The 24,798-nt window shown below is 45.9% G+C and overlaps 1 protein-coding gene across 3 annotated transcripts in view; it reads right to left on the reverse strand.

Annotated features, from left to right (window-relative positions):
* Positions 1-24,798, reverse strand: part of DYNC2H1 (dynein cytoplasmic 2 heavy chain 1) — a 3,314,293-nt gene that overhangs the window by 103,650 nt on the left and 3,185,845 nt on the right. For all 3 annotated transcript variants that reach the window (XM_069639013.1, XM_069639012.1, XM_069639011.1), the window contains 2 exons: positions 15,931-16,140; positions 8,785-8,874 (listed from right to left, as the gene is read on the reverse strand). In XM_069639013.1, the coding sequence (XP_069495114.1) occupies positions 8,785-8,874; positions 15,931-16,140 (300 nt within the window). The remainder of the gene's footprint in view (positions 1-8,784; positions 8,875-15,930; positions 16,141-24,798) is intronic.

Genomic DNA, 24,798 nt, shown 5'->3' on the forward strand with positions numbered 1-24,798 from the left:
ATTTATTAAGTGAACAAGTTTTGATTTCATTTCTCGGTGAATGTATTTTCATTTCATTTCACAAGAGTAAGAAACAAAATACAAGGAAAGGGAGCCGAAAAATCATAAACATGTCCCAGTCAACAAGCAGCAAGAACACGGTACGATGTTATACCAGCGTTTTTTTTTTTATCAATTCGTTTTTTGTGACAGTATGTTGCCAAAAAACTCATTGAAAAATATGTGGGGGTGGTGAGTAAGGGTCTAAAAAGGGTACAGGTGTGGGTAATAGGTAGTAAATAATAGGGGAGGGGGTATCACCCCCTCCCAAAAATACATTTAAATGTTTTTCCAGCAAAAAAACTGACTGAAACAATTAATTGAAAAAAAAACAGGTGATGCAAGTACAGAACCAAGAACACAGTCTGAATTCAAAATGATCACAAACCTTTTTAAAGCCCTCCCCCCTGACTGCTAAACTACACAGCCTTACTTCCAATCAGATCACTCCAGGAAACCACCTGACCACCCTATACAGTAAAGAAGTAGACACAGGCACTGCTTCTAAAGTTTAGGTGAAAGCAAGGAGGAATAGGTTGAAACACTTGTGTATAGGCGCGTTATAAATGCCATATCATATCATATAAAGATCTACGATACCACAGCCTAATGGGAAACCAGGACAGCTGTGAAGACTCAGAAGGATCATAGGTCTGGAGAGATTTCAGAGGCCAGGGTATATTGAGTGAAAAGAACAAGTTACTTAGACTGGTAATGTCCTTTTTGATACATGTTCCTCCCAAGTATTCCTTATCTTAGATATATCCTGTCAAAAACTTTTCAATGGTACGGGGTGCAGTGAAGTGTTGGAATCGAGATCCCTTTGGGCTCTTGAGGCCAGATGTGACATCAGCGTTGGTACAAATAGCTCAGATTCCTTAGTTTTAGCCACAATTCATTGTATCAATGAAATTCCTTTTCTCTATGAAAAAAGGGACTCATTGTTCATTGATTAATTTTTGTAGTTTATTATTTCTATGTTAATATTTTATGCGGTTATGAACCTGCTGTGTGATTACAAATTAATTGTATTGTTTTTAAAATGTATATGCATCTTGTGTTTTGTGGAAAGTTTTTTTAATAAACCGTATTGTGGGGACGGGGGGGGTCCGCTGCTGAGCAGCTTTGAAAATGGCTGCTTGATTTTGTCGCTCTGTGTCTGGAGAAATCCTTTCACAAAACAAATCCTTCTGTACGGCTCAGCCAGCCGCCGGGTGGCAAGGAAGTGGTGGCGTAGTCTGGTGGGGACAACATATCCAACTCATGAAGCTGCCTGAGCCCGGATGCCTTGACTGCAAGTGTTGAGGTCTAAGGTGTGATACGGGTGCTGGGGCTCCCGCTACCCGTGGGCTGGAGCCACTGGAGCAAGGTCCGCGCAGGAGACCCTGTTGAAGACAGACACAGCGGCGCTCAGAGCCTGTGCGTCCCAAGCTTGACGGATCCTTTCGTGCTGTTGCCTGAGGCACTGAGCTTGTGGTCGGCAGCAGAGGGCAGACACCCAATGGGCAGCAACACGATGCAAGCTCCTGATGTAGTTTTCCTACATTACCTAATTTGCTATGGCCAGACGGGCCGTGTATTTATTTAATAGATCCTGGTTTGCCCACATTCATGGACTGTAGCTGTTACTACTCTTGCATATAGCTGGTGCCTTTTAGGCTGGTTTGTGTGTTTTACTGGCTCCTTGTTCCACTCGGACTGAGTAAAAAAAGTATTTTTTATTTTGAACGGGGTGGAAACAGGACTTGGTGATTCAACACCCTGGCCCTCTGGACTGAACTTGTGGCGGATTGTGCAGCCGACTTGCCTGGCACCCCGGGAAGACAGTGCTGGTTGCCTGGTGTTGTGATGGTGAGATAGAAACACGGCTGGCTGAGTGATCAGACCAGGTTAGGCAGTGACAGGGCCCCTTCTGAGATACTTTCCTTCCATATACATCAATGTGCGCAGTGCTGCAGTAGACTGTCCAGAGCCAGCCTTACGCCTGATAACATGGGGTGGGGGTCTGATTAGCCACAAATATTGATGAGCATCTTCATACTGGGATCCTGATATTGCACCAGGTTTGATCTTTCTACACATGAGAAATCATTCTGTGCACCCCTACAGACATGTCTCAGAACTGGGAAACATAAGAAAGGGTCGATTGACTCCTTTACAAGCCCTTCATCGAGAGAGGTGGTGGAGACAAACTGCTACAGGCACTCAAGAGGGGTGGTGGTATCCCCGATACTGCCAACATGGGCCCATACATGAATATGATGCAAGCCGGGTTTGCCTCGTTTAATACAAAACTCGGCAATATAGTGGCCAACAAACTCCCGGCGCACTAAACTTGATAAGGAGAGCGGCCCTAGCACAAGTGTGGAGATGCGAGTAAGCGACCTTGAAGATACCGTAGGCATCCACGACCAAGACCTGCAACCTTTGCAAAAGGAGCTACTGGCGTTGCAAGCAAAATGCGACAACTTGGAGTCCCGCTCTCACCGCAATAACATATGAATTGTGGGGATCCCTGAGAAGTCGGTCCAGGGGTCAATGGAACAGTTTGTAGAGGGCCTATTAAAGTCTATTTTTAGTGATTCACAGTTTTCAGTGCCGTTCCTTGTTGAGAGAGCACATCAGTCGTTGGCCCAGCCCCCGAAAGCAGGAGCACCTCCACGCACAATCATCGCCAGGCTACTAAATTATCGCAACAGTTATCAGATTCTTAAATTGGCAAGAGAGCACGTATCGCTGCAGTATGAATAGAACAGAGTACACATTTATCCGGACTTTTCAGCTGCGCTTAAGGTCACCAGCAGAACGTACAACCATGTCAAACATCTGCTGCACAAGAGGCAGATGCAATACACAATGATGTTCCCGACTAAACTGTGTATTCAACATGGAGGAAGGGCATATTTCTTTGAATCTCTTGAAGAAGCTGTGCCATACATAGAGCAATCAATTTCAATCCCGGGAGGTCGTGGCCCGATTGCTGGTAGGAAGGATCAAGAATCGTCGACGGCGCAGTCATCCTCTGGCATATGAATGTTGGACATTGTACTTAAAACTGATTGGGCCTCATTCTGAATCCGCCGCCTGACTTACCGGTGTCACCAGGACATTACAAGTCCCGGCAGTGCAGAAGTCAGGAGGCAGATTCACTAACTCGCCATTCCTGTGGAGTCCCATAGGACTCCATGAGAGTGGGGAGACGGAAGCACTGGCACTGTTACAGACACTGTTGCTGTGCTGTTGCACTTCTTCCGTGAAAGGTCTGCCTGCAGGGGCCGTAGCACCCAGCAGGTCTGACCCTGCCATGCGCAACGGCCTCTGCAGGCAGACTCGTAGTGTGGCGGTCCGGAAAAAAGGGTGCTGGTAAGCTTTTTTCCAGACCGCCACACTCGGAATGAGACCAATTGTGCTGACTTTTCATTGTTGTGACCTGCTAGATTGCCTGATCAGACTGTAAACCGGGCGGAGTTGGAACCAAAAGTTAAGTTGCTGATCGCATTGTGCTCCCTAAAGTTCCATGGGGTTCAAGATACGGATACACTGTCAGATTGGGGTGGATGGTGCGGGTTGGGGTGGAGGGGTGCGGGAGGGGGTTAAAAGGTTAAAATGTTTATCAGACATGCAGTTGATTGTTGCACATGAAACAAACATGGCTATTGGTACCACTTGTGACTACACATATGCACATGGCGGGTGACCGGTCAAGTGAGGCGGAATCGCCCGTTATGCTATTGACATGCAATGTACAGGGACTTAGCCCCATTAAGGCCCGTAAGATTCTTGCCTATGTGGAAAGACACGTCCCAAAGATACTAATGCTCCAGGAAACACATGCCCTAGTTAGGGTCCATGAAAACAATGTGCGTAAATGTGGCCCCTTGAGTTACTACATGGATTACTCCTTGCAAGCGAGAGGCGTGCTTACTCTTACTCATCATTCTCTAGGGTATCAGGTTGCTGACAGTTGTGTGGACCCACTGGGTCGGTACATCAGTGTGTGGCGCTGTTGCTGGAACACCTGCAACATTGGTCCATACTTACGGGCCTAACATCGATGTAATCTGTGGGGTGAGATTTCAATACAATCCTAGATGTCAGGGTTGATAGATGGTCTGACCCTCCATGGTTACTGACCACGGCTGCACAGACACTTCAGCAATTGATGTTATATTACCCATTGTCTGATGTATGTCGAGACTTGATCCTACTTCTAGGGAGTATACCTGCTATTCTTCAGTCCATGACTCTGGCTCTAGAATAGACATTTGATTGCTTGCCTCTGATTGGATGCTGAAAGTAAAAGAATGTAAGATTTATTCTCGTACTTTGCCTGAACCCTCTCCCCTTGGGATGCCTCTCGCCCACGCCCATTGCAGAGGATGGCTACATCCATAATAAGAGATGCTGATGTGGCGGAGACACTACACAGTAAAATAATAGATTTTTTTTAAACCAATGATGGGTCGGTACCCCGACACTCAATGGTATGGGAAGCGATCAAAGTCTCGATGAGAGGGGAGCTCCTTTCTATGATGTCTGGAATACTCCTAGGTATAGGTCAAGGAGACGTCGTGGAACCCTTCAGCAAGGGCAACCAAATCCGCTTGTTAGGTAAAATAATCATCTCTCCCAGACCCTTCTCCCATAGGTTAAAAGCCAAAAGGCACCTGGTTCCTCTCAGCAGCGAAAAACAACTGCATTGTGTAGAAAAACATTGAATGAGAATCGCAGATAAAGGAGGGATCGGCTTTCTGCACGGATGTCGTCGTTTCCACTAAGCCTAATGTGCCGGTAACTCGAGGCCCTTCGGCACTATGGACAATTTTCCGGTAGTCGTGGACAAGCACGAGGGCATTGGACCCAACTTGGCAACCTTGGCGCCAGAACCTCTGGGTGCACCTGGTGCCATGGGGGCCTGCAATGTCGAGACCGGAGTTGTACCAGCTGCGGCCGTCTTAAACATTTGAAGCCTTTGCTCTTTGAAAGCATCCCTCTCTGCCTTTGCTGCGCCCAGATTCGGCCAGGTTTTACCGTGATCTTCTGACGAATCAGAGTCATACCTGCGTCAATGGCTTTGCTTCTTCTTACGGGAGCATGAGGACAATGAATGGATTCAAGAATGCGATAGTTTCCCCACCTTTTTCTGACACCTGTTCTCTTTTTTGGGCGTGGGACCCTCAGTCTCTTTGCCCGATGGGAATCTTGACAGAGGCCGCCAAAGTGTTAATTTAGCCGATCGCTTCCACAACTACTCCATTTGTTGACCAGTGCCAAAAGCAGAGTGTGCAACTTTGACCTCCTAAATCAGCATCCTCAAATGCAGTGCTTACTTTCCAGTGGCACAGAGCAGGACCAGGGGTCACAGGTACCCATTTGACAGCCAAGTCACTTCAGCACAAATGCTGCATTTAAAGGCTTTACCTCTATTCCAAAGCGACAGTCATGAGGAATTACTATTCTGGGGCAGTTTAATCTTTAAACATAGAGCTATAACTGATTGATATCCTGCATATGTTAGTACTGTAACCCTAGAGCAGCTGTGGAAGGATTGTGCATATTCTGGTCAGACATCTGGGCCCTGTTGCAGGGTAAGAGATTGAATAGCTGGACCTCTCCTTTGGTCCTCCATGAAGTCTGGGAACACCTCTGTGTAACAGGACAGCCTCCCCAGCAAGATCTGGCCTTGGAAATAGAAATCAAATGGCACACCCATTCCAAAATCAATAACCTCAAACCAAGGGAGCTGCGTACTAAAAGGGCTTTCAATGCCACTGACAAGGGAAGTGGGCGGAGTTAGTGCAGACAGAGACCGCTCAGCACAGTTGGAAGAAGAGTCCACCATCTTGTTTCTATCTCTCTCTCTGATATCAGAAGACAGAAAATACACATCTCCAGGATACGGCTTGGACCCCTCAAGGCAGGCTTGCTGTAGTCCAAACCCCGGTGGGCTTTCACTTATAAAGGAGGGATTCCATCTTGGATTCACATTTGGACAAACACTTAAGGAGGAGTTCATTGGATCTCTGTAGGGAGAGTTGACTCTCTAAAGCCCTATGCCTGAGATGAATACTGAGAGTCCAAGGCAGAGGCAAGCATTGCTCTCTAACCATCCCCAGGGCACACTGGGGGTGACCTTATACCAGAGTAAGATCTGCCTTTCTGCTAGCCACACCTGTACTGAGGACCTCACTGAGCTGAAGGAACCCTGCAGGTGTGTGCCAGACCCCTTGGGACCGTCGAAAACACAGACTTATCGCATCTTCAAGTCCTGTATTCGGATTCACAGAACCTGAGAACGAAGGCAGCCAGGGTCCCTGTGTTTTAACCATTGAACTGTTGGGAGCAATGATTCACGCCTGTTTGACCAACATGACCCTCTCAACCTGCATTTGGCATTCAACTGATCTTCTAGCTGCTGTACTGCACCAGCGAAGCAGTTCACCACCACACTAGCTGAGTGTGTGGTTGCCATGGCTCAAACTTGAACCTCATTGTTGCATCGGCCAGGTTCAAACCACTTTTCAAACCGCCAGCATGTTCATTGCCAATCTTCACCAACAGTCCAAATGAAGTGGCTTCCTCGAACCATGACCCTCGAAGTGCTGCATCGGATTGCTGACTCAAACTGCATATCCATTCACCAGCATCTTCGGCATCAAACGAACTGTTAAACCTACCCTGGTGGCCCTTACGATCAGCACTCCTTCGAACCACAACAAACTTCAGATTGACCCAAGCTTCGCACCTGCCCCCGCCTGAAACAACGGGACGGCCATATTAAAACCGGATTCCAACCGCAATAAGTGTATCGAGAAGCATGGTTTGACGCGGTTTCCTACCAACAACAGCAAAAGGCATTATGGACTGAAAGCTGCCCCCATGGTTCATCTTTGGGCACTAGAGTAAGGTCACCAGAATACCTTTTGCTCACAAGAACACATCCTTTCTAAGAACAATGTGGTTTTTGATTGCCTGTCACCCCTGTTTCACTACCCAGAGTGCTGGATCTTTCTATCTGTGCATATTCTGTATCGTGTCCTCAGGGGTGGGTTTCTGTAGTTGTTTTCTATTTTGTAATAATTACAGATTATGGGCCTCATTACGAGTATGGAGGCAGCCCGACCCTTAATAAGGGCATGGCTGCCTCCATACCGTGGTCCAGTACCGGGTTCCTCCAATGAGGACTTCCCGGGCTATTCCAACCATGGAGGACCCGGTGTATCCTCATTGGAAAAACCCATCCCCATTCCCATTTGAACCCCCATAGGGCTCAATGGGAATGGGGAGGGAGCGAATAACAGGCCCGTTAATAACAGGCCCGTTAATAACGGGCCGTTATTAGCTCCCTGGTCCCCTCACGTCCTTACCGGTCCCGCAAGGGAACCTCGTAATAGGGCATCCCGTAATGAAGGGTGCCAGTCCCGTCCCGGCACCCTTCATTACGGGAGCGCCATGGCCGTAATGAGGCCATATATGTTTAATTCAAGTATATATATGTTGTATAGAACCTTGATTGGACATTACCTTTAATTTGGACTGTTATACAAATTTGGCGTTTGGGTTGCTGCTGGATTACATCCACACCTCTCTTCAGAGTATAGCCTGTCCTCTGCCCACGTAACCACAAAAGGTGAAGGATGTATATCTCTTAACTGGGCCTGTTTTATCTTTAAGTTTGAGATCACTCTTGTTTTGTAGAAGCGTGAAGGCTGAGTAGAGGGTTTTGCCACTACTCATCCTTAAACTCCTGTGGCGCAGAAGTCATTTGGTCATAAGGCAAGGAACCTTTTTTGTCTAGCATTCAAAGAAACGCAATTTGGTAGCATGGCAAATCTGCATTACAATGTTTTTTTCAAAGTACATCAGGATCAATGTGGGCATACTACAGAAAGTGAAAACAAATCTGTGCTTTAGAATGTTAGAATTGCAAAAACAATGTTTTCAATGTATATTTTATATATGCGCTAAACCTCAAATTGGCAGATGCAGCTGCTGTTACCGCCGACAGTTTAGCAGGATGAAATATTCAAATCTAAAGCTGCAGTATATCTTGCTCCATTGTTTAGCGAAACGTACATTATTGTAGACTATGGGGGGTCATTTTATATTGGGCGAAGTGGGAAGTGAAAGCGTAAAAGCAAAGTGCAATGCTTTAACTCCTTCATTTACCTATCTGGCATATTTTCATTTGATTTCAAGATAGAGACGGGGCACTAAGCGGAATTACCAACTCCCCTGTGTTTTCCTCCTCAGTCTTGAAAGTAAATTTGTGCCACGCATGCATGAGATTTTCATGCAGGGGTAAGACAAATTGATTTCCATGGAATATGCCTCCATTTAGCGCCAGCTAAAATCAGGAGGGCTCCATGGGAATTCATTGGTAGATGCCATCTACAAAACGTAATTTGCAGGTGCCATTTACTTCTTTACAAGGCAGAGTGTGCACTTTGCCGTGCAAAAGTCGAAAACTGCATGCAGGGGGTCCCAGCAGTACACAAGTGCTAATGCTGGCAGGCCCTCCAGGCAATTACCACTTCTTACAAAAATACCCACTATGTATTAATATTTAAAGAAAATATCAGGCACCATTGCTTTAAAATTACAAAATCCAGCACACACAGCTGACCTGCAGTAACAACAAAACAGAGCCGAATAATGATGGCAAAGTGAAAGGAATGCAAAGAGTTAAAGAAAATACTTGTATATCATCACCAATTATGAGTTTGCAAAAAAGACAATCTTTACCGGGATTGCAAGTGCTCGTGCGACAAGACCTCTGAGATACTGCATGGGTTCTTCGGGTCCCTCCCACTTACTCTGCCAAGTGAGTGGACACTGGAAAAGAAAATGCATACAGTTGGCACACACCCAAATGCTTCAATGATCCACATTTTAGCAGTTACTTAGGAGCACTTTATTGAAGCTAGTGTTTAGTCCTCTGACATTCAGGGGAGTTGATGTATACACTACGAAGGGAATTCCTTTATAGTGTAAAAGGAAAGTGTCTAAACAATCATACTAAAGATTTATGATTATATCTCAGAGGCAATCCAGTTTCCTGACTATCTCAGAGGCAATCCAGTTTCCTGACTCACAGAAAGTTGAACGATTTCCTTGCTAGGAGGGTGGGGCTTGGAGAAGCAATCTTTACTGCAGTGAGCAACACATGGCTTTGGGAAGGACACTGAAATACTTAGTGAGTACTTGATGTCGAAGTATGAAATCACTCTTTGCTGTTCCTAAACACAATCTTGTCCGTGTAAAAATAATTATAATATTAACTTGATAAGTCTCATGTTTATATTTTGTATAGAATTCAAAGCATAATGAATATATTTGTAATTTGACAAAACATTTCTTCTAGCTAACATTATGCCCACACTTAATATAGAAAAGACCCTTCTATTCAAGGTACACATATGAGTGAAAGGAATTCTCACTAATCATTTGTTTGCCCACTGCCCTCAAAGAACCTCGGATCTCCCCCTTGCTAAAAAAAAAAACATCCTTAGACCCCACTATCAACACCAACTACCGACCCATGCCAACTGTCCCCTTCCCACTGAAAATCATTGATAGGTTTGCCTACCTCCAGATCCAGGACTTCCTTGAAGACCATAACATCCTAGGCACCCGTCAATCAGGCTTCCGCCTCAGACACGGCACTGAGACAGCCCTCCTGACTTAAAAAAAGAATTGGACAACGATATCGACTCAGGCAAGCTTTCACTCCTCCTCCTGACTAATCAACAACTTTCAACCTGGTTCAACACAGCGCTCTTTGCCATCACCTCACCACCTCTGCACACTTCTCCCCTGAAGCCACTAAATGGAATCCATCCTTCCTGTTCAACAGGACATCAAGAGTCTTGGCTGGTGATGCTGTAGCTACCCTTAATCCCATCACCTACAAGGTTCCTGTGTCCCTCCCACCTTGTATAATATTTATACAACGCCCCTCTTCGACCTCCTCAACTCTCTGCACTTCCTACACAATCTACACCTATAACACTCAAATCCTCATCCTCCTATCCGGCAACCAGTCCCAAGACACAGCCAAGGTAAATGCCATCTATAACGTTCAAACCTGGATAGCTAGGCTGAACGATGAAAAGACAGAATTACTGATCATTGGCTCTCCAGCACGCCTCGCCAAACTTGACAAATCCTTCACACCACTCACTATGATGGCCACAATATCTTCATTGCATCTGCAGTAAAAATCTTTGGGGGTGGAGGGTAGCGGTTCTACCTTGTGTAAAGCACCGGAGGGGGGTATCTGTACTCCTGCTCTCTATATGGCGAGACACAGAGCACCCCAGCCAAGATTCTCTATTGTTGGTAGCAATGGACGAGCAATTAAAGCTAAGCTCTCAGGAGGTGATGCAGGCTGGTTCTTAAGTACAGTGTAGTGCCCAAGCACCCACAAAGGAATGTCCACACACTATGTTAGTGAAAACACAGTCTCTATATAAATAAGGTTCAAGGTTATATACACAATCACAATAACTCACTTTGTACTCTGGCAATACTATAATGGAAAATATATACAGGTCTACGTGGTACCACTCTTAACTATCAATTCCTTTGAAATGCATCAACTGCTAACAGTTCAAAATGGCATACGAATCAGATTATAAGATGAATCAACGATAGACACAGAAAGAAAGCAAGTTAAATCAAGCAATGGCAGAACAGTCCCCAGTCTACCTAGAGACAGTTCTGCGCGAGGATCCCCCCACCTGGGCAACCTGCAAATAAAGTGGATTTGACAATCCCAGTCCAACTATGCTCAATACAGTCTTGATTCCTTCTAAAGGTTCTACGACCCCAAAGTACCTGGTTTCATAGAGTTCTTCGGTGAGTCGTCGACAGGCCCTTCTTGAGTGCACTCCCTTTAAGGCAGGAGTCACGAGTCGTCGAGAATCGGTGAAGAAAAGGGTGAACACTGTTGTTGCGGCAGCAGCTTCTGTTCTTGAAGTGCTCGTTGACGATTGGTCGAAAACGTCCTGAAAGCTGAGGTGTGCCGTGCACCTCGACGGCGAGTGTTTGCTGCCGCAAAGAGTGAATGAAGAACTTTGGCCCAGCAAGGGTGTCGGGTCGTCGCCGTCGGCGAACGGGACGCAACCACGGCTCGCTTTAGTAGCTTTGTCAGAGTCTCTGAGGTCTTCGTCGGCGGCCTTGACTTTCTCCAGCAGGATGAAAGCGGTCGACGGTGATGAGCAAGAGAGTCCTTGTTTCAATGTTCTTAGGCAAAGGAGCACTGTGGCTCCGGTCGGCGACGAAGGTTGCCGACAGTAATGGACTTTAATGTCTGGGCGCTTCACTTCGTGATTACGCGGCGGTCCCCTTCTCCGGTCAGCAGCCTTTCGAGGATCTGACGTCCAGGGAGCTTTGGCAAAGATCAGCTGGTGCACAATGGTCCCTCGTATCTTGGGAAGAGGTCTCCTAGCCAGGTCCTCTCTTGAATTAGTTACTTGACAGTCACGCAGCTTTCAGATTAGCGAAGGACAGCAGCAGCAATTCTTCCTCTTCCAGCGGGCTTCAAGATTAAGCATGAAGTATCAACTTTAGCTTTTGAACGATTTCCATCAGTGAGAGGCCCCCAGATCTACTGTTGATCACCCATTCACTATGCTGGGTCACACTGAGGCAACCAATCATTCAGAAGGGCATTCATGCAGTCAGGCAGCCAATCAGGCACACAGTGCATTCAGGCCATTCTTCTCCATCCAGACACTCATAACATGGAATGTGGATTCGGACAAGCACTCTGCAATTCAGCACTCCACACTGCATTCATCCCAGTTTCGGGCAGGGCTGTCTCAGTATTGTGTCAACCACCAGATACTAGACACCCATAACATGAAATGCGTATTCGTCACACACTCCATTCACCCAGGTCCCACCCGACGGGCGTACCCACAACATACAGTTATTGGGAAGGCTCCAGCCAGTCTGGCCTGGACTTCCCCACAACACCATATATGGGACTTCCACCCATCAGCCAGTCAGGGCTTCCCGGGACTTCAGGAATACAAGGTAACAGGCAATAGAAAGCAAGAGGCCATAATGGCCATCTTGTTTCCCATCAGGAATCAAATGATTCCAATGGCAGGGCCTGGGTACCCCAAAACAGAGGATACTCAGAGCACTTATCAAATTCAGCATGGAACTGCCACCAGCCCATACCCTGCTCTGTGGGCCACACACAGGTGCCCAAAAACATACACTAGGAGTACAGGGCCGTACTCCCACCCATGGGTGCCATAAGAGTATCCCAAGGGTCTGTTCACCAAACCAAAAAGAGGAAGAGCCACACCGCCAGAAATCCCACATGGACTCCTGCGCAGAAAACAAGACAGAACACACATGATAAAGCAATAAAGGACAAGGATATGAAGGCCCTGTCCCTCCAATGCATTTCCAGCATCACACCTTGATGCTACCCTCAACATGTCACAGCAGGTGAACCACATTTTCTCTACATCGGCCTATGCCACCAAGCTGATCAACGCCAGCAAGCCGTTCCTGTCCTCAGAAAACCAAACCAATACTGCCCGAATACTCATTGGATCCAAATTGGAATATTGTAACTCCCTACTGCGTGGCACCTCAGAAAAACAACTTGAATTAACTGCAAGTGGTTCAAAACAATGCCCTCCGAACAGCTACATACCTGGGCAAATATGACAACGTTTCCGAAATGAGGAGATCTCTTCACTGGCTACCACTCAGTTAAAGAATAAAATACAAAACACTTTCTATCACTCACCAATGTTTAGCCAGCCATACACCAACATATCTCATCCAAAAGGTCAAAAGACAAGCCCATACAAGACTGTAGCGGTCGGCCTACAAACACTATCTGGAGACCCGCGGATACTACTGTGATGCAGAAACCTGTGCAGTTCCCTTTGGGAACACTGCAAAAGATTTAGGACTACAGGTGTTAGCAGTAAACCCACTTGGTAGCAGTCTGTACCACCCAGATTTACCTGGTAGCTGTGGCTGAGCAGTCAGACTTCCCTCAAGAAGAGTTAGGCTGTATGCAAAGTATACACAATAGGCACTCAGACACAATAATACAAGCAAACACTGACCAGAGCTTTGGTATCAAAGTATATCATTATTTATTTAAAAACACACTGTTTGAAACACTCCAGCACTCTTATTGTAAAACACTCTAAATACAGTTACTAAAAAAATAAACCCCAAAAATCCAGCAAAGCTGCTGGGGGACTCACTAGGTTAGGAAATTCAGCCTAAACAGAGAATTCTCCCTAACAACTACTGCAAGAGAGCTGGAGGGGCCAGTATCCCAGTCTGTGCTGCCACCCTCTGGATCAATCTCCCCCACAGCTGCGGGCAGAACCTTCTTACCAGAACTGTAACTAACGCTTAGATGCACCAGTCTACAGGCGCTGCTATAAATGCATAAACAAATAAAGCATGCGTACAGGTGCATCTATCACCTGTGACCCAACACTCATGGGTGAAAAAATGCCCCATCAGCGCTGCCACTGAAGAAGTTAAAGGAAGACAAGCAGGTGCCCTTTGTAATTGTAATCGTTTATTTATAACACGCTTAATACCGAGAGGTTTTTAAGCGCGGACCCGGGGATGGAACCTGTGTTGCTCTGCATCGTCTTCCTTCCAAGGTGAGCGCGTTGCCCCTGAGCAATCCTCCTGTGGAATGAGCCCCTGGGCATGCAGTGGAATCTCTTTGGCAGACCTTAGCTTTCTTGTGGGGGAGCAGCACACTCTGAACACAGTCTCAGGCACAGAGGTAGGGCTGCTAAAACACTTACATCATTGCCACCCTGAAGTCCCATCACTTCTCTAGAGTCGATGATGAGGTAAGGAAACATGTTTACCCACATTTATTAGTTGTCGCGCAGTGTGATCCTATACAGGCTCAACTTTCAAGGGCCAATACTGTCAACAACTCCCCCTAGACAAGGAGCAGTGAATTTGAGAAGAATATTTAATGCATGAATGATGGTTGCACATCTACTACTACTTTTTCTTTTCACATTCCTCATCAGACCTGAAAGAATCCTATGGGCATGGTCACTCCAAGTACGAACTGAAGGCTTTTGCTTCTTTAGAATTTACATATCTGAGGCATTCTCTGGCATTTTCATTTTACCTAGGGCCTGGACCACCTTGGCCACATGATACCTCACTATCTGCAGATCAATCAATGGACTTGGACCACACTCCTTGGTGTCATGGTCTTTACTGTGCATTTCAGAATGCCTCCGGAGGTTTAAGCAGTACGGATCCGCTCCCCCAAAGGCAAGTGCAGCAAGGGTCCAGTGGAAGGAGGCTGTACCCACGGCACAGCTACACTCCACAGCGGCACGGTGCACAGGGAGTGAGGGACAAAAGCGATCTGCGCTGCATAGTGGAAGAGAGGGAGGAAACCAGGTCCCCTCAGTTGATTTGCAAAGCGCACAGGAGGACAGTTTGGTTGCCTAGCAACGTCCCTCGGCCCACGGCGGTGGCCACCTTAAGGGCAGGTGGTTTGAGGACAGTACAAGCCAGAAGATAGAAGCAGCCATTGCCTAGTCAGGCAAGGCCTAAAACCATTCCGGCAACATTGCAAAGCACACAGCGGTGGCCATTTTAAGGCCAGGCAGCTTGGGGACATCACAAACCACTTATCGCTACCCTTTCCTTGCTCCATTTTTCCCCATTGCCAAGTAGCATCATGCTCCCAAAACCTTCACTATATGCAGCAGCCCCAACCCCCTCTTCATCTTCATCCAAACCCAGCCCCCAAAAATCTTGGCGTATCAGCCCTTTTGTCTTACACACACCAAGATGTCCTTCATGAACGATTCCAATGATCCCTTTCCTCATTCCATCCAGTACCACCATGCGTTCTTCTCGAGTTAGAATTCCTTTTTCCACACTAATCTTGTTTTTCACTCTACTATAGCAGCCTAGTTCTTCATCAACACCCTGCACTGGCCATCCTTCCTCTATGTACCTCACAACCATGTCATAGAGAACATCTTGCCCACACCGTTCCCTCCACTCCTTTTCGTTAGCCACCTTGCAATTAACAAATACCTCTCTGTCCAGCCCTTGCGGAACCGCCTGGGGGATAGAGTGTTAACATATGAAGGTGGGGCGGTTGGAGAGATGAAGAGGAGGTTGGGGCTGCTGCATGTTTGGTACTGAAAGACAACGATATGTAATGCATCTTGCTCCTTTTATGTGAAGGCCTAGCAACCTCAGACAAAATCACTCGGAATCCGATGAAAGATCAACATAGTACATACGGCCAATTGTTGTATCTGCTCCTCTTTGTCTTGGAATCCACTTCTGGGTTTTGGAATCAAATATATAATGTTGAGGGATGTCAGAGTAATACAATTCACTTGCAGCATGATTCTCTTCATTCGACTTGAAGTATGCTGTTAAAGGGATATCCCTGTCTAGGGCCTTTTCTGCAGCTAATTGTATGTTATTATTGAAATGCACATTTTGTTTGCCTGGAAGAAGAACTTCCAACCCTTGCGGAACCGCCTGGGGGATAGAGTGTTAACATATGAAGGTGGGGCGGTTGGAGAGATGAAGAGGAGGTTGGGGCTGCTGCATGTTTGGTACTGAAAGACAACGATATGTAATGTACAATAAAAAGGTGTTTTACCTCACCAACCTGCCTGCTTAATAGTAGCCACTGATTAAACTTGGACACAACATTTTTTTATTTGTTGTCGTCTAGCCAACCACTAAACCATTCTATGTTGATGATCGGTCTCATAGAATGGTAGATGTCGATTACAACTGATTACATAATTGACATTGCTAGTCTTTCAAATCCACGATGACCAAGGCAGATGCGGCTTAAGCTATTTTTTATTTTTAACAACTTACTTTTTGCTCCAGTAGGGCACCAGCTAGTTTCTGTACTTCAGAACTCAGCAAAGAGGTTCCTCTGATAACCTTACTAAGCGCTGCCAGAGACTGATGGATGCTTTGAACCAGGCGGATTGCATTGAACTGTTCCAGAATAATGAATGACAGTATAGGGGATCCTTGCCGCTCATTAGGAGGTGACACTTTCTGATGAATCAGGCTTGAGTTCTGAAAAAAGGAACGGTAACACGCAATTAATAATTTCTCGACAGCAAAACATATTGTCATACACAGATACAAATATAATCCTTTTTTCATTTATGCAGATGCCTTGGCAAAGTGATGATTTTTTATTCAAACAGAACATAACGTATGTATATCTTGACTAGTGTAAAAGCATGCGTAAGTGGGGTAAAGTGCATAGAGGTAAGACATTTTCAGAGTGTTAATATATTGTGTGGGATATTTAAATGTCATTTATGTAAATAGAATAAAAAGCTTGTAAACCAACTTGCTCCTTTTATGTGAAGGCGTAGCAACCTCAGACAAAATCACTCGGAATCTGATGAAAGATCAACATAGTACATACGGCCAATTGTTGTATCTGCTCCTCTTTGTCTTGGATTCCACTTCTGGGTTTTGGAATCAAATATATAATGTTGAGGGATGTCAGAGTAATACAATTCACTTGCAGCATGATTCTCTTAATTCGACTTGAAGTATGCTGTTAAAGGGATATCCCTGTCTAGGGCCTTTTCTGCAGCTAATTGTATGTTATTATTGAAATACACATTTTGTTTGCCTGGAAGATGAACTTGAAGTCATCGTATTGTATGTGTAAGGCAACAGCTCCCTCTAGCGGTTACAACAGGCCAAGCGGGCAGGCGCCACTGCCCATGACTGCATTGGACAAACATACACCTGGCCTTTTATTATATTGTACGATACCTGAACATTTGGGAGTGGGTAGCATTGCAGCCATCTCCATCATGAAGCAGAAAGCTGTAACAGCAAAGCAGGGTGTAGTAATGGCTAAGCAAGGGCATGATCAGTGATGCAACTGGCACTTTACAATTGAGATATGTTTGTTAACTTAATATTGGGGTTCATTACAAGTTTGGCAGAATCAGCTGTGATAATTCCACCAAAGTCGTATATCATTACTGACTGTCATAATGGATTACCACTTGAACAGATTCCAAGATGTTGTTATTCCCTATTATTGATGTATGGCATAATTACAGCTATACATACTGCTACTGCCAAACTCTGAAAGAGGGCTTTTGTGTCTGGTTTAGGCCACCTGAAACATCCTCTGCGAGCACTAGCAAATTTTCAAGTGTGCCAGTGACATCTCTTAATGTAACATGATTAAATGAGCATATACTCATACTACTCATATAGATCTCAGTCAATCTCATTTTTTCTTTATTCATTCATTTTTCTGGAATACAAACACCACAAAAAGCAAAATAGACTACTAATCTTTTTTAGTACTTGTGCCTCACTACATATCACTGAAATATAATCAATGAGTGAACACAGCAACACCATAATCCTTAGGTTTCTCCTGCTATACTTGTTTTTGAGAATGGCAAGCATGAAGACTGAGCCTGGAATCAGCAGACACCCAGAACACTGTGAATTGTGAATGGGTATTGTGTCCAGATTAGTATGAATCCGTCACTTCCAAAGGTTCTGGAACATCTTCCAAGCAGTGTGGCTTGTATCATGATTAGGGTCTTCATGGTTATGTAACATCAACATCCTCTTGGGACCATTGGCTGGACAGTCAGAGTTGGGGCAAAGAATGTAAGTAAGTGTGTAACTCTGGGTGGCAGGATAAAGTAGACTATTTTGCAAGGCGGTAAAACCACAGTGTCACTTTAAAGGCATAAGAATAACGGTGGCGCAGAAATCACATACTACCACTGTATCCTGCTTTCTTGTCCTCGTCTCCTTTCTTTGGGGGTGAGTCAAGTCTGATCTGATGAAAATCATGGTGTAGTGAATGTGGTGGTCATGGAGGCTCTGTGCCGCCACCCGCAATGTGATGCTGAGCCCAGAGAAGGTGTGTGGGATCCCCCAACATGCCACTGCACTAAGGCAGGGGACTGTCACCTGTATCCAGTCTGTAGTGTTTCCTGCCCTTTAAGGGCTTTTTTGTATTCTGACCCTCTACTCTGTGTCCCACCAAATACAGCAGAACATATTGCACCTTTGTACACACCATTACCTTTGTATCAACTGTGTTCCCTGCTGCCGGCAGGGCACTGGCAGCCTGCCTGCAGCATGGAAAGGGAACCAGGGGCACCCGCCATCACATCAGGATCAGGCACACTATGGTTATCCGGTGGTGGTCCGCAAATGCTGTGTATGACATTCGAGATGGTGACTGAACCTGAAATACTCTTGTTCAGCTGCACTGTGATCACAGCATACTGAATTAACAGTAGAAACAAGCATGGGAGAACCACTACACCAATTGCATTGTATATACATTAGACATGAACAGGTGTCCACATTCTGAGACCGGGCATCTCAATGGAGGGGCTTAGATCCTATAAGAGGAGTGGTCAGTCTGCGCTGAGTCTGGGTGATCGGATTTGGCGACCGAAGAGCATAGAAAGATAGCATTTAGAGAGGTGTCGGAGAAGAGGAAGGAGATTGTGGACTATAGAAAGAGAAGAACAAGTTACTTAACCGTGGTAACATTCTTTCGACTGGGTGTTCCTCCGAAGTATTCCTCATCTTTGTTAATCAAGCCTACTCGCAGCTTGCTTCGGAATTTATTTTTCATAGCGTTGAGCATCGTGCAGCGTAGAGTCTTGGTATTCGAAGGCCTCCGTAGTGTTCCTCGCAACCTTGACTCTGGTAAATGAAGCACGTGTGCTGACCATCAACTAAGTTCTAGTTTTTTTCCCCCCTTTAATTTGCATGCTATGTCATAGGAGGAGACAATCTTGAAGTTGCGAGAAAGGAAGGTGTAAGACACGGAAATTGTAAGCAAGCAAGAGGGGATGGATGGGAGGGCGATGAGGAATATGTGGGAGGAACATCCAGTCGAAAGAACGTTACCACGGGTAAGTAACTTGTTCTTCTAATGGATTGTGTCTTCCCACGTATGCCTCATCATTAATAGACTCCCTAAGCAGTTCGTGTTAGGAGGTGGGTGCCAAGAATGTACCTATTTGTTTATAATATGAAGGAGAGCTTTGCCAAATGTTGCTTCCTCTCCTGATAAAGAGTCTACACAGTAAAATGTACTGAAAGTATTAAGGGACGACCAGGTTGCTGCTCTGCAAATGTCCCGCACTGGCACACTTCTTACCAGTGCTGAGGAAGCAGCCACTCTCTAGTGGAATGTGCCCTCAAACCTTCGGGCAAATCTCTGCCTGCCAATGAGTAGCATTCTGTTATGCACATGACAATCCATTTAGAGATTGCTTGTTTTATGACCGCCAAGCCCAAACTTTGACTAGCATAATCAATGAAGAGCTGGTCATCTTGATGAACACTTGCTATTCGTGTAATGTAGTAGCTTAATACCCTTTTGGGGGTCCAGACGATGCAGTCTTACCTCCTCCTTTGATGGATGAGGAGGTGGATAAAAAAGTTGGTAACACAATACGTTGTGCAAGGTGAAACTCCAACACAACTTTTGGAAGGAAAGATGACCGAATCTTAGAACCACCCTGTCCATGGAAAAGGATGTGAAAGGTGTTTTGGAACACAGGGCTTGTAGCTCACATACCCTACGGGCAGACGGGATAGCTACCAAAAAGGCAGTTTTCATGGTGACCATTTTTAAAGGACACGAATGCAAGGGCTCAAATAGAGCTCCCATAATAAATCTTAGTACGAGATTTAAATCCCATTATGGCACGATGAAGGGTGTAGGCAGGAACAAATTTGTTAGGCCCTTAAGAAACTGTACCACAATGGGCACCTTGAAGTACGATCCCTCATCCAGAGGTCTCTTAAAGATTGACAGTGCTGCTAAGTAGCCCTTCACCGTGGCCACTTGCAACCCAGAATGGGTTAGGTGGAACGAGAAAGATAAAACATGGGGAAGCTTACATGTGAAAGGATAAAGTTTCTTTTCCCTGCACCAGCTGTGAAACCTATTCCAACGGCAGCAGTACAGGGATTTAGTTGCTGGTTTCCGAGCCGAAAGCAAATTCTCCATTATATCTTCCGGAAGGTCCCAATTTTTATATCTCACCCTTTCAGACACCAGGCGTGAAGATTGCGAGTCCTGATCTCTGGGTGAAGAATTCAACCTCCTGCTTGCGAGAGAAGGTCCTCTCTTTGGGGAAGACAAATTGGAAGGCAGATGGCCATTTCCAGAAGGTCCAGGTACCACGTTCTCCTGGGCCAATCCAGAGCAATGAGGATCATGCTTTTCCCAAACTTCCTCAACCTCCTGATGACATAAGGAATGATGGGGACTAGTGGAAACGCATACACAAGTGGAAACTCCCAGTTCACCACGGACGCGTCCCCTAGATCTCCTCATTTTGCGGAAATTCTCTGGAGCAGAACAGCTTGCACTTCCGGTTGACACTGGTCACGAACAGATGCACTTGAGGGGTTCCCCAAAGGGCGAAGAGCTCTAGAAGGACATCCTGAGCCAACTCCCACTTGTGAGAGATTGTGCTCTGCCTGCTCAGAGCATCCGCCACTGTGTTCTTTTTTCTCCGGTTAAATGAACTGCCAGAAGAGTGATTCCTTTTCTCAGTGCCCAGAACCATAGCTGAATTGCCTCTCTGCACAGGGGCAGTGCCCTTACAACCCCTCTGAGGTAGTGCACAGCCACTGTGTTGTCCGTCATTATCAGGACACTATTTCCCAGTATTGAGGGCAGGAAGGTCATCAGCGCTAGTCTGATTACCCTAATCTCTAACAGGTTGATATGGAGTCTGGACTCCGATTGAGACCAGTGTCTGCTTAATGAAAGGTCTCTCATGTGTGCTCCGCATCCTGTGAGGGAGGTGTCTGTCACAACTGTCATCTCTGGCAATGGTTGCCAAAAAGGTTCTCCTCTCATCACATTCTCTTGGCTGGCCAACCACAGGAGATCCCGGGAGACTTTTGTCAGGGCCTGGAGAAGGTCTGTCATTCTCCCGGAGAATTGTGACCACTGGGATCTGAGAGCCCACTGAAGGGATCTCCTTCTCAGATGGGCTTCTGGCACCATACAAATACAGGATGGCATGAGGCCAAGTAACCTTAGAAAGTCATAGGCCGGAAGACGTTGGGCAGTCTGGAATTTTTGGACCATCTGCAAGAAATGATGAGCCCTCAACTCGGGTGATGACGCTTATACTTAGGCTGAATCCAGGACTGCTCCAATAAAAGGAAGCTTCTGTGAAGGGGTCAAGTGGGACTTCTTGAAGTTCAGGGAGAAGCCCAGCTCGTGGAGGAAGTGGCAGGTACGACTGAGAGAACTCAGACTGTTCCAGAGAACAAGCTCTTATCAACCAGTTGTCCAGGTAGGGGAAGATGTGAATCCCCTCGCTACTTAGACTTGCTGCCACCATTGGCTTGGTGAAAACCATCAGTCCTGAGGTGAGCCCGAATGGCAGAACCTGAAACTGATAATGAGAACCTTGAAGCGGCGCCTTAGGGTTGGAACCGTACTTGCTAAGCTCCGTTTATTGTTGTGCTCCTTGTATTCTTATTGCAAGGTCACAGGATGTGTTTTGAGGTGAAGCCTGCACCTCCTTTGTTGTACGATAAGGGGTTTTCCTGGATACCTCGCAGTACAATGTTTTTCAGAAAATAGATGTTCCACACTATTTCGTGTTAACTGATAAGTGAAGGTTTTTTATTCATTAAATTGATTGTGGTGTGGGCGCATGGTCCCAGTTATGGTCAGCCGACACGTGTTTCGACCTCGTGGGACTTTATCAAAGCTGATACAGGTTTAAAATTACACACATATATCCACAGTTGCATTGTTTTGTGGGGGTGACATTTGTGACATAATATATGTGTGCCAGTGCAAAGTGCGTGGTTTGGTGACATATTATTGGTGTCGAGTCAAATAAAAAATTCACAATAGCAGTTTCCAATAAGCCATATTACATTTTGATACATATGATTACGTAAAGACAATTTAGGTCAGTGAACCGGGGAGAGAAAAGAGAGTGGAATAAAATAGGGAGGCTTGGTTAGTTGGGTGTAGTTGGGACAAGCATGTTACGTGGGATGGTTGAAGTGTCCTCTTACCTAATGGTGGTGGTGGTTGCATGCTCCAAGTGGGGTCCTATGTTGGTAATTCTTGGTCAGTTCTGTGTATAACAGGTGGGCTCCTCATATGCCCTGTAAGTAAAACTGCCTTTTAGTCTCACTGGATGAAGCGCTCTGTGGGTTTAGGAACTGGTTACTGGTACGCTCTATACCCGGAATGTTCTCTTGGTGCGATTTAGTTTTGTGGCAGTGTTGTTGCACACAATTCCGATTGGGTGACTCTGTGGCGGGGTGTCATGCCCATGGCCTTGTGGTGTGCTGGGTGACGTGTCTGATAATCGCGTGTTTGAAGGGGGGCCCATGGGCGCCAATCCTGTGAAGGGGCTAACTAAGTGGGGTAGAATGGCCCATATGCCACATAGGGTGGTGTGATGCCGTCCTGTGGGTGGGGGCTGTGCCGGGTCGAGGTGGGGTGAGGTGGTCCGGATGGCCGAGGGTCCTGGCATGGGGAGCCATGCTGTGTCCTGCAGTGTATCCCCAAGCTTGACGAAGTTGTGGGGCGAGTCGTTGAAGTGTACGAAAAGAAGTAGTGGAACTATGTTCTCTACTGGCCTGCCCCTGCTCCCCACAAACCCCATTGCCACAACCCCTCCCACACACAATCCACCCTCAAAATACTTGCACTTGCTGTTTAAGGGAACGTTCAGTGCAGTGCACTGAAAGTGAAGGTTTCAACTTCTTCCTACACTTTCATTTGAAAACAAAACCATTCCGGAACGGTTTCTTTTTAAAATAAAAGTATAGGAGCTGTACAAGGTAATTTAAAAAAGTACAGGAGCACCGCTCCCGACCGCTCCCGCTCACTTCGACCACTGGGGAGGCGTTTCGCTGGGGTCGTCTCATCTCGTCTCGCCTCGTCGTCCGCATAATTTTCGTATTTGACACCCAGACTGTCACGGAGATCAAATACCAACTTAGAATAGATGTTATATAAAAGTGGCAACACACTAGATCCTTGGGGGACACCACATCAGAGGAGGACCTCTCCTTTGACTTGTAGTCCCCTCAAGCTACCTTTGCTCTCCTGGGTCCCAGGAAGGATCTAAACAAGTTTGCTGCTGATTTAGAGCATTTGCCCACCTCAGTTAGCCTGTCTGCTAGCCTATCGTGATCGACCAAATCAAATGCGGTGGACAGGTCCAACAGTAGCAACATGGCCACCCTACCCTGATCAACAATTCCAGTTATGTTGGATTTCACATCCACCAACACCGTTTCCGTGCTGTGATTTCAGACAGTAGGCCCCTCTCCTCATCAAAAGCATCATAGTGCATACGTGCAACTTTATCAATGATCTTTAAGAGGAATGGGACGATAGTTTGATGGTTCCTATGGACCCAAGCCTTCCTTTCTTAATAACAGGGTGATTCAGGCTTCCTTGATGCATTCTGGAACTTCCTTTTCCTTGAAGGAACGATTTATAAATGTTGTGATAGGGGCGGCTAGGCTGTTGAAGTATTTCTTGAACATAGATGCCGTGAATATATAACCCGTGCATGTGATGGGTTTAAGATTATCAACAATTGCAGCTAGCTCCTCGAATGTAACCTGCCTAAATGAAAAAAACATCAGTGTCACTATACTCATCCTTACTGAGTTCAACACCAGCAGCTTGATGAGTGCAAAGATTGGGGGAGGAAGGTTCATTGGTGCCGTTTGACTTTTTGTACAAAGGTATCATGGATTTTCAGGCACCATGCGTCATCCACGACTAATTGTGGTTTCTGAGTTTTTCCCTTGAGTTCATTTAGGATATTGAACAATTCTCTGGGGCTAGATTTAGCTCACAGAATGCACTCGTCCAATTTAGCTTTTTTTGCCTCCAGAAGGACATCTTTATAATGCTTAGCTTCCTCTTTATATAGGCCTAGGGTATTTGTTGTAGGGTTTGAGCTGTCTGGCTACCACGACATCTGAAGAAAACCACTGTCTAGCACTAAGAGATACTTCTTTCATTCTGCGGCAGGATTTAAGGGGTGCTAGCTTATCGAAGGCATAGTTTAAAATGTTACGTAGCTGCGCAGTATAGGATTCCAGTGAATCATTATCCTGAATAGCCAGGAATTGGGGGGCGGTAATCAATGTAAATGCCTCGAACGAGGCATTGCGAATACATATTTGCAAAACCAGTTTTAATCTTAAACATTCTCTCTCCCTCACGTAGCCAGGTATAGGGATCGAAAACAAAATAAAATGATGGTTCGACCAACAGCAAGCTTTAAGATTTATTGGTAAGATGGTCTGGTTTCTGGATAATAGCCAGTCCAAAGTGTTGCCTCCTTGATGTGTAGGAACAATAACATGTTGTTTAAAGCCTACACTCTCAAGGAGGTTCAGTAAGGTGCCTGCCTCCAAATCAGTGGGATCATTTGCCCATAGATTGAAGTCTATGGCCACTATAAAGGGGGACTGAGGTTTAATATGAGTGCCAAGATAGACACAGAGTTGTTCCGGGAAATTTAGTAAGATGCTTGGGGGGGTGATAGAGAATAAGGAGGATAAAAGTAATATTAGAGTTCAGATTCAGTTTAACTAGTAGGCCTTCACAGCCATCTAGTATCGGTAAACTAGAAATAAAAAAAGCAGAGACTTGCTCTATAGAGCCGGCAGTCCGTGCTGGACTGTAAGGAT

Source organism: Ambystoma mexicanum, chromosome 7q (genome assembly GCF_040938575.1).
Source record: "Ambystoma mexicanum isolate Mex_15411 chromosome 7q, UKY_AmexF1_1, whole genome shotgun sequence".
NCBI lineage: Eukaryota > Metazoa > Chordata > Amphibia > Caudata > Ambystomatidae > Ambystoma > Ambystoma mexicanum.